This window comes from Sinohyriopsis cumingii, chromosome 2 (assembly GCF_028554795.1).
Source record: "Sinohyriopsis cumingii isolate HCF-2022 chromosome 2, ASM2855479v2, whole genome shotgun sequence".
Taxonomy (NCBI): Eukaryota; Metazoa; Mollusca; class Bivalvia; order Unionida; family Unionidae; genus Sinohyriopsis; species Sinohyriopsis cumingii.
Genome location: NC_142962.1, coordinates 127,764,322 through 127,774,384, shown reverse-complemented (window position 1 = coordinate 127,774,384; position 10,063 = coordinate 127,764,322). Strand labels below are relative to the sequence as shown.

At 36.3% G+C, this 10,063-nt stretch overlaps 1 protein-coding gene across 2 annotated transcripts in view; it reads right to left on the bottom strand.

The window, feature by feature from the left end:
• Nucleotides 1–10,063, bottom strand: part of LOC149805794 (DNA-directed RNA polymerases I and III subunit RPAC1-like) — a 93,237-nt gene continuing 83,174 nt past the window's right edge. Inside the window, exons 11-12 of one of the 2 annotated variants that reach the window (XR_016419792.1) lie at nt 7,578–7,736; nt 1–152 (exon numbers count right to left, since the gene is read on the bottom strand). Coding sequence is in view for 1 of the 2 variants with exons in the window: in XM_089950495.1 (XP_089806621.1) it covers nt 34–152 (119 nt within the window). In the remaining variant the exon portion in view is untranslated. The remainder of the gene's footprint in view (nt 153–7,577; nt 7,737–10,063) is intronic. The other variant, XM_089950495.1, reaches the window with a different exon arrangement.

The following is a 10,063-nucleotide window of genomic DNA, read 5'->3' as shown; positions in this document are numbered from 1 at the left end:
CAATATTTATTTAAAAATTGATACAACACTTAATCACATGTCAGCCACTTCCTTCAGCTCGTGTAGAAACGCTCGGCACTTTCCCTTTAGCACTTTTATCGCTTCTGATACAAGAACTTCCGGTGGTAACACACCCGTGGATTCAACTGAGACTGGAAAAAGAGAAAACGATTGTGTGATTGAAATTTTGAAAAAGAAACTTGCATTTCGGTTTATCACATAGCAGTCACATTTTCTTTTTATGTCGTACTGTAATATCACACCAAGTAGAAACAGTCACCCCTTGTGATCTAGATATCCCAGACACAGTTAATTCCGATTTGGTACGGTCTTTAATTACGGTTAACAACGGAGCCACGGTGATTTTGCAGGAGGGCATTTTATTAACTCTAATATCCTATGTGAGTATTTTGTTTGGTTGTTTTTTTTTTTTATTTAAAAAAATAGTTGTTTTCAAAACTTGCGGCAATACACAATTCTGTCTCACCATAAAATATAAAATCTTACTGAAAAGAAACAATGGAGATACACAGTAAAAAGTGTCTTTGTAGAATGTGTAGCTCAATCGGAAATGACCTGTTTTGGATTATATCCGTTTAAAAACATTACCGGAGTAACCATTCGGTATTGTGAGTATGAACTACTGAAGCGCTATATTATCTGGACACATTCACAGTTGTGTACATTTCTTCTGATCAACGTATATATATATATATATATATATATATATATATATATATATATATATATATATATATATATATCCCTGGCCCTTGACCTTTCTATCAGAATTAAACAATGGTGCTTTTTCTCTTGAACTCAACTGATACATATATTTTGAATCTTTTCAAGACATGTCTAGCTTAATTACTGTACAAATTATCCTGTATCAGTACCGTTGTCTTCAAAGGCCACTTTCATCACTTCCAGAAATGGCTGTGTTTGATCGTCGTTTTTGTTTTAGTACAAGAGGTAAATGCTTTAAGTGGGGATTAACTCTATCGTTCCTCGTGTATTCGGGTCCGGACTTAATCCTTATCCTTATAAAGCTGAGTTAGGATCTTTCGTGCAACCCAAATTTTCTGAAATCTGCCTTGCACAATGTTGTATGACAAAAGAAAATCCGCTATTTGATCAGTTCGAATTCATCCACACAAAGTCTACAGAGTTTTAAAAGAAATCTGCATCTATAACGGACGTTTGACATGCTAGCATGCAATGCATGTCTATAATATACGATCGCTGTACAACTTTCTGCGCCGACCACTAATATAAGACCAAAATTATACAGATCTTTGGAACTTTGTTTCTCCTTAAGCCATTACGTGGGATTTAAAGTATGTTCAAAAAGTTTATCTGCATTGACTCTAACAGAGAAAACGCATCAACAAATGTAATTCTGAGTTTAATCCAAGTTTTCAATTTAAGGGTACGGTATCCATCAGACAGATTCATTACGCTCCCCAAACCGGGTTTTCTGCATTTTTCTGCTGACATCCAAAATATATAGTTTGATTTCGAAAGTTTGTAATTTCAAGTCTGTCACACACACACACACACACACACACACACACACACACACACAGAGGCGCGCGCGCACATTTCCTGGCAAAAGATTTTCCCACCAGAGGAAGTCATGACGTCCGAATGCTCGTTTTATTTTATGGCTTGGAGAATAAAATTTATTCATTTTAGACTGGTTTATTACTTTTACGATTTAAAAAAAATCTCCAATCACATAGATATTGAATAATCCGCAAACCATGCTTCCTCCTACAGCTTCGTATCTTGAATCGCACTCGACTTTACCACATTTTCAATACAATTAATGACAATATACCAGGGGAAACATACTTATCAACAGGTTTGTATAGGTAATCCACTGCCAGAGACAGAACTGAGATAACCGCACCTACTTACCAGTGTAGAATCTCTGATACTCCCTCCTCCCACTGACAATAAAGCTCACGTAATTAGTAGAGACTGAGAATGTACTAAGGTATAATAAAAACTAGCTGGAAAATTTATAACCATCAGATTGTGTTGAACACGACGCAGTATATAGTAATAGTCACCTAGGTGTCGGAGCACCAGAATGGAATGCCCCGACAAAATGTCCGTGTGTCTTTGAACCGTAAGACTACGAAACGATCCGAAGGTTAAACGTCACGTGGAAGAACGTAAGTTCTATGGACCTAGGTCTGCATGCATGAATTTAGGATTATGTGAGCAAACACGCAACAAAATCTTTCTGTGACGTTTCACCTCACTTTTACACTGTAGCCAAACTAAACCTTAAGTCATAATTACTGATATACTCAGACCTTTGAGTTACGAAACCGTTTGAGCATTTAAATACAAAAGTTTCTTAGGTATTCTGAACATGCATATATATTTTTTTTTTAAATCGGAAGGATCAGTATCCTTCTTTGCCCTTACAAACAAGACACGTATAAATCTGCTGATGGGACATAAATTTCCGATCAAACTGATATAAAGGTAACACTTATCCAGGCGAAAGAACAGACAAAACCCCCTACTATGTATGCCCAACCACACTCACGATGGGACACAAAAAGACAAAAAGGGATATCCTGTTTTGTGCACCCCACTTTTAGTTTGGTAGTCAAAGAACTAGAATAGTGAGGTTAATGTGTGGTTTGAACAGACAGGCACACGGATTCAAAGTAATCGACATTTCTTTCTTCAGCCAAGGGGACTTGACTAAAAGAAAACAATAGATCGCGGAAACAAAATACGACCTTCAAATGAGAAAGACAGTGATTACTTGTATTTTTCACAAACCGCAATATTTTCGTCGCTTTTGCGAATCTGCGGCAGCGAACTGCGCATCTGTTAACAACTGTATGCGCCATTAAAACAAAAACAAAAACCGCAAGGTTTTTATATTTCTACGTTTACAAACTAACTTTCTTCCTTTGCTTTTGATACTTTAGTGCACATGCTATGGTCATCAGTCAAATTTTCGTACATAAATCAATTAATAAAGGGAAAAAGCTTAACTTAAGGATCTGATCAATCTTAATTACGCCCCTTGTTTGGCATGTTCCCCAAGTTGGAGTTTGTTTGGCATGTGACTTGCCCCAAGCTGGACTTTGTTTGGCATGTTACTTGCCCCAAGATGGACTCTGCTTGGCATGTTACTTGCCCCAAGTTGGACTTTGTTTGGCATGTTACTTGTCCCAAGTTCGACTTTGCTGAGTCTCCTCCAGTTAAATGAAGGAGTTTACAGCTCATAAACAATCATTTTCTTGGTGGACATTTTATATTCAAAATTCATTATGCTGTACCATTCTTACATCACTGAACCACGACTACGCCGTTTAAGGAATATTATTATAAACCAAACAACCTTTTTGTTGATTTTCGTTCTTTCTTTCTGTATTTTTTTCAAACTCCAAGACGTGTAAATTAATGACTTAGATGGAGAGAATGGCTGAGGGATCTGGATTCTGTCCCTATGGTCTCTTCTGAGTCCATACTATTTTATCCAGCAGAATCGCATGTGCTGACAATTACATCTAAATATAAACGAACACCAATTTCCTTTTCCATCAACTAACGTTTCCTTTCTAGTCTGTTCCTCTTCCAACTCTTGCCTCTACTTTCACATATCTCAAATGCAGAACTGAGACATATTCATTAGTTCCGCTTCTCCGAAACGCTATACGACTGTGATGAGACGTGCATAACTGATGACGTTAGCAGGTCCGGAAAAACAAATATTGTCATTCACAAGCGCAAAATTTGGAGCTTTACGTAACTCAACAGAGCTGGCATTTTCACGAATGAGAAAACACTCTGCCTTAAAACATCAATAAACAAATTTGAAAATTCTGGAATAAGTGTTCTGTCATAATGTGAACAGCACATGACTAGAACATTTCTAGCAGTGATCCTATAGACTAAGGTCATCTAAAAACTAACGAGTCTGAAGGTCAAATGCACTACAGACGAAGAAGAGCAGACTTCGAAGAAACTCTGCACGTTAATTCCCCCCTCCCCCACATTATTGCAACAATTAACATTCCAAAACTACTGTTCTGCATAAAGATCACAATACTCTGGAAAGGATCAAATAAAACATAACATGTTTCAGTAGGGAGGGGAACCGAAGAAAGAGTGAAAATATTTGCCCAGTTTTAATTATAAAAAGGAGGGGGTATGACACATGTAATACCACCCCATGCCTAATTTAAAAAAAAAACAAAACAAAACCACAGGAACAAAACTAAAAAAAAGAAAGAAAATAAAATTAAAACAAACACAACAAAACAAAACTACTTTATAGTACAAACTTCATCTTGCCATTTTAAAAGAGCTTTTATTACACACACACACACACACATATATATATATATATATATATATATATATATATATATATATATATATAATTCCCTTGCCATGTGAAAATATTTAAAGGGTGATTTTAATGGTGACATTGGCCTGTACCAAGCCCACAAGCGACGAACACATCCAAGGTCCATCATACTGATCACATGCTATTGTAAGCGAAGGTCCAACCTTCCAACTTCTGTTTCTAGCTATCATGCATGTCTACCACTGTCTCAGTAGCATGCACCTTGATTTTTAAAAAATGAGACAAATGACTAAAGAATGTCTCAATCTAAAGCATGAAATATAAGTTTTCTCCCTTCAACTCTGACAATATAGTACGAAAAAAGGTCAACATTCTCGGCTCTTCGTGTGCGTGTTTGTGTATAATGTGTGTAAATATACCTATGTAAACACAGCACACTGGCTTATCTATATGTAAAAATAATAACGCAGTCATCGTCATATTCCACTGTAAATCTTTTTCCAATTCAAACTCCATTACCATTGAAGCCATAAACTCTATGCATAGGCGCAACACCATGACGTAATTGTCAGCCGGCCGACATGGAACCCGAAGACCCGAGTTCTTGGTAATATTTCTCCTTGTGACAGGGATTAATGATCTCCAGATTGTTACATTAAGGAAATGAAGTTTTGGAGCAACATCTCACCCGAGTATATGGTGAGATTCTGACAGTAACATATGTTAGCTGACAAAGAGTTCGAGAACCACACTTTTTGCCACAAGAACCAGTCTGTTTTGCACATAAATTTAAACAAATTTCTGATCATGTGTTTCGGCAGGAAAGGCGGGAAATACTTACCAAACCGTCTGTTTACTTTAGCCATTTAAAATGCCAAGGTGTCTGGACAGTTGAATATACTGAATGGATTGAGCTCAGATTTTTCTTTGCAAGACAACACTTCGTAAGAACATTCAACCTTACGACTGAATCTTTCTAAAGTATTTTTTTTTTAGGTCACTTTGGTTGAAAACATCTTTTCAAAGGATTAGAACTGTTGCCTTCCCTTTGCCAGTAACCAGCACACTTTTAATTACAAAAAAATGTACAATTATTTTACATAGTTTGACTTCTATGCATCTAATTGCAACAATCAGATCACCAGGGCATGAATGAGTGAAAAATGACTGGGTCTAGGATCATTTTAAAACACTCAAAATACACCTTAGAACTATTTATTTTTTGACAAGATGAGTAGCATGAAGTGTTAACACCCTCGTAAAATCCAGGTTTCTACGTTTTTCCTGCCCGTTATTTTTAATGACTATTACTTTGCCCTTCCTCTCATCAGCTTAAGAGTCAATTTCCTTGTTTTGATCTAAGTGTCAGAACCGCCTGAATTCAAGTCACTCTGTGGCATGCTCATGATTAATGGCAGAGCATGCAAAATAGCTCGCATCGTGGCCTTACTCCAAACTGATTTGGTTGTGAACTAGTTTAGTATCTATGAAGAAACAGCATATTCATAATTGCGAAGGTATTATTGCACATTGTTATTTGCCCCAACTTCGGACAATTCCAATATCTGAATTGGCAAATCACGATTTCAAAACATTGAAGAATGAGAATAAAAATTTACAAAGAACAGAAGGTCGAATATTTCTGAAGCCTCTGCTAAGTTTATGCAATTTTCAGTTGGGTATAACCAAAATAATACGGCACTTTTAAATCACCTACACGAATAGACTGAATTTTTACAAATGAATCTCTAGTACAAGATAAGAAAATTTCTTTGAATTTCACCCAAAGTTCTGGAGAGAAAAAAAAAATTCACATAATCTGAAAACATTATTCGTAGGTTTTATTTATACGAGTAGTATTTTAATTAACAGCGTGAACTAGATAAATTGAGTGCTCAAGTCCAAATTGCTAATCTTATTAAAATGTTGAAACGTATAACTCTATGAAGATTAAAATAAAAAAGAATCACAGAATAAAGTTCACAACCAACATGCTAACTAGACACGGATCTTCATATTCAGGCGCATGTCCTTGATACAAGTGAATTAAAACTGGGCATTTTGTGATAAACTAAAACCTCGAACATACCAAGTGCGTGTGAGTTGGATTTTTAACGTAGCTTTAACAATTACTGACTCGTATTGTTATAATGTCTGCGATCTGACAGTTTATAGTGATGTCTAGCATTGAGGCATCATGTCACAGACTTGTTGCATGATGTCCCACCCAGTCACATTATCCTGACACCAGGCCAACCAGTCCTAACACTAACCTCTTAATGCTGAGCGCCAAGTGAGGCAGATGCTAGTACCATTTTAACAGGTCTTTGGTATGACTCGGCCGGAGGATCGAACAAGCGACCTTCCACATCCTAGGCTGACGCTCTAACCACTTAGGTAACCGGAGTAGTTTTGAACATATCAAATGAAAGCTTTTTGCCAATAGCAAACTTGAACAAATAATGTTAAGAAAATTCCATTTGTTCATCTTTTGATGATGGAGGTATAGTAATGCACAAAAATGACCACATAACCCGTAAACTCTTGTCCAGTGTCATTTATAAAGCCTATGTGAAATTTCGAGTGAAGGAAAATAAAAGACAATTCCAATATTTTCAGTTTGTGTGTGTGTGTGTGTGTGAGAGAGAGAGAGAGAGAGAGGGAGAGTTAGTTTTGGGTAACATTAACACCACATCTTAGTTTCGAACTCATGTAATGCCGTTATCTCTTGATGTGTCATATATGATGGAAGATTTGGGTCCGTGCTACTTGAAGTTGGATGGACGCGTCCCACAAACGAATAAATACGGATTCATCTAAATTCCCAACAGGCGAAGAACACGTTAGTTGAGTAATCAATTGTTAGAAAAGCCGTGCAATCAGGAAAGTGCTGCAAGGCACACAAATGAACCAGCAATAGTGTAACATATCTAGATCGTATTGCAGTTATGTTTAGATTAAAGTGCTGCACAGATGACGAAAACAGAGCCTCAGTCCAGAAATTAAAAATAAACTTGAGAATTCCTGTCGTATAATGGAAGAAACAAATGCCAATTTATGATGAAAATTTTTAAGATCATCAAAGGCAATTCTAGTTCAAATATTATTATTTGTCATATTAAATATGAAGTCCTCCAACTGAATACGTTTTTAAGAGAAATACCACAGCTTAGGATGGAACAGCCTTTTTCTTCTCAATACGAGTACCCTTAGAATCTGAATTGGTTATTACCTTTTCAAATATGCACTACATCGGAGGCACCAACAAGAGGTCCAAGTGTGCCTGACGTCTTCCATGTATTTTTCTATGGCAGGTAATTTGGGTTGAAATACATTCCTGTCATGGTAATTTCCAGCTAATCGGTTGAAACTTGTGGTATTTGACAATTCACTGAAATGCATATACTTTGAGTAACATGAAATAAATTTCATACAGTATCTGTACCTATCCTATGTATGTAATATGAAAGGCGTTCATTCTGTGTGTGTGTGTGTGTGTGTGTCTGATGAGAGATGAGTATTATTTGTTGGTTTTCCACATGGTTGCTAAGGGAACCACTCCTCATCATTCTGGCACAATAATGACAAGGAACCATGTTTAATCACATTTGGTTGAGCCATGCAACAGAAGAACGAAAACGTCTTATTTTCCTTGTTGCTAAAGAAGTCACAACATTGCAAGGGACTCAACCCATGAGATTCTAGAGTGCATGTCCTAAGAATTGTTCCAACAAGCCCAGAAGCCAAGTTGCAAATATGGGAACAATCTCGAACACAATTCTTGTAAAACATGTCCCATGAAAAAACCCAGAAAAGTTTGATCAACCTGGCTCATCAATCCTGGACAAGTTGAAAAAACAACTTTCTTCACCTAAAGAGGTTAAAGTTCGAAACGGGTTTATAGCGTACCGCTAATGTCCTACATTTTCTATGATGATTAAATGTGCCCATGAACGGATGGATGGCCTATGATTTCGACTGGCCACTACCTAACCTGTAAGCAAGTCCTGATAACATAAAAATTCCTTTCAGGGCTGACGCTGTAGAAGTTAAGACCGTTTCTTCTATTTAATAAACGAGTGTTGACAACAACTTGGACATTCTTGAGCAGTGAAAAAGACTTAAAAGATGGCCGCAATATTGGCAATAACAGTTGCAAGATCGGCACTATTTTCATTCAGAACCAACTAGATATCATAAGAAGACTTTTGGGAATCACCCCATGTCGATACGGCAATCTGTTTACGAGTCGCGTTAACAAGATATTCAAACAGGTCGCCACTGTGGCCATATTGGATATCAGATCCGAACAATTTTTGTTTTAAAAGATCAAGTATACATCATGTCGATATCACCATCCATTCAGATGAACTAATGATATCAAGATTAAAGAAGATGCCCATCCTAGCGGCCATATTAGATGTTATAACAGCACCATTTGCAATGGAGCTTGTACTTTTTACCTTTGTGAAACGTCACACGCAGTGATGTCAGTTTCTAAAAATAGCCTTTCCGACAAGGCGAACCGGTGTAATGGCATTCAGTGTTCTTTTCCGTGATATTGTTCGTATTATTGTTCTTACTGAAAACCATGTAACAGACGTTAAATTTGTACATCTGAATACAGATGTGCATTCCAATATTTTGTTACAGTGGTGCTTAAGCCTTCAGACTGTATAAATCATATAATCAAATTTGATGAATCTTTCTAGAACACTATAATATACAAATTGCTTGCATTTCATCACCAACAGATACACCCTGAATATTTTGAGATGAAAATTCCAAGGGAACTGCCACCCCCATCCCCACCCCATTAAATAAAGCCGATGAAGTTTTTCTTACATTTGATTACTGTTTTAACATACACACAGAGACGGATGTATGTAGGAAAGTGACTATTTCTTATATTTTGTTTAGCGCACAAAATTACACTCTGCTTAGTTGATGTGATATTATGCATGTAGAATCTAGAAATGTTTACTATGTGTTCCATAACTTTAAAAGCAATGTATCGATGTTTTCGGGGGTGGTGGTGTTGTATTATGCATTAGTGATTTTATTAACCTTTTATGATTCCGATGTGCCAATCGGTAACAAAGCTAAGACAAGAAGAGAGAAAAGTTATATGTTTATTTCAGTGTCCGTTTTACAAACAAATCCTAATTTTGAATGATAGTTTAGAACATATAAGAATGGATTATGTTCATTGGAGTTATGTTGTTGAAGGGAACAGTACTGGTTGATTATATTTATACTATGTGAATAATACATTTCCTTCATTAAAGGATATATACAATTACATTTTCCACGAGAACTGCCAGCCCCCCCTCCCATTTAAATAATGTCAATGAAGTATTCTTATATGTGATTCATGTTTTAAATAGAGAGGGGTGTACCTAGTAAGTGACAATTTCTTACATTTTGTTTAGCGCATAAAATTACACTCTTCTTATTTGAGGTGATATGCTTGTATACTATAGAAATGTTGCATAGATATTCCATATATTTAAAAACAATGCATCAATGTGTGTTTTGGGGTATTATTTGATTGTTTGTTTGTTTTGTTGGTATTATGCGTTAGTGACTGTATTAACCTTTTCTGATTCTGATGTGTTAATCTGTAACAAAGTTAAGAAAAGAAGACAGTAAATTTATTTTAACTGTTTTACAAACAAATCGTAATTCTGAATGACAGTTTAGAACAAATAAGAATGC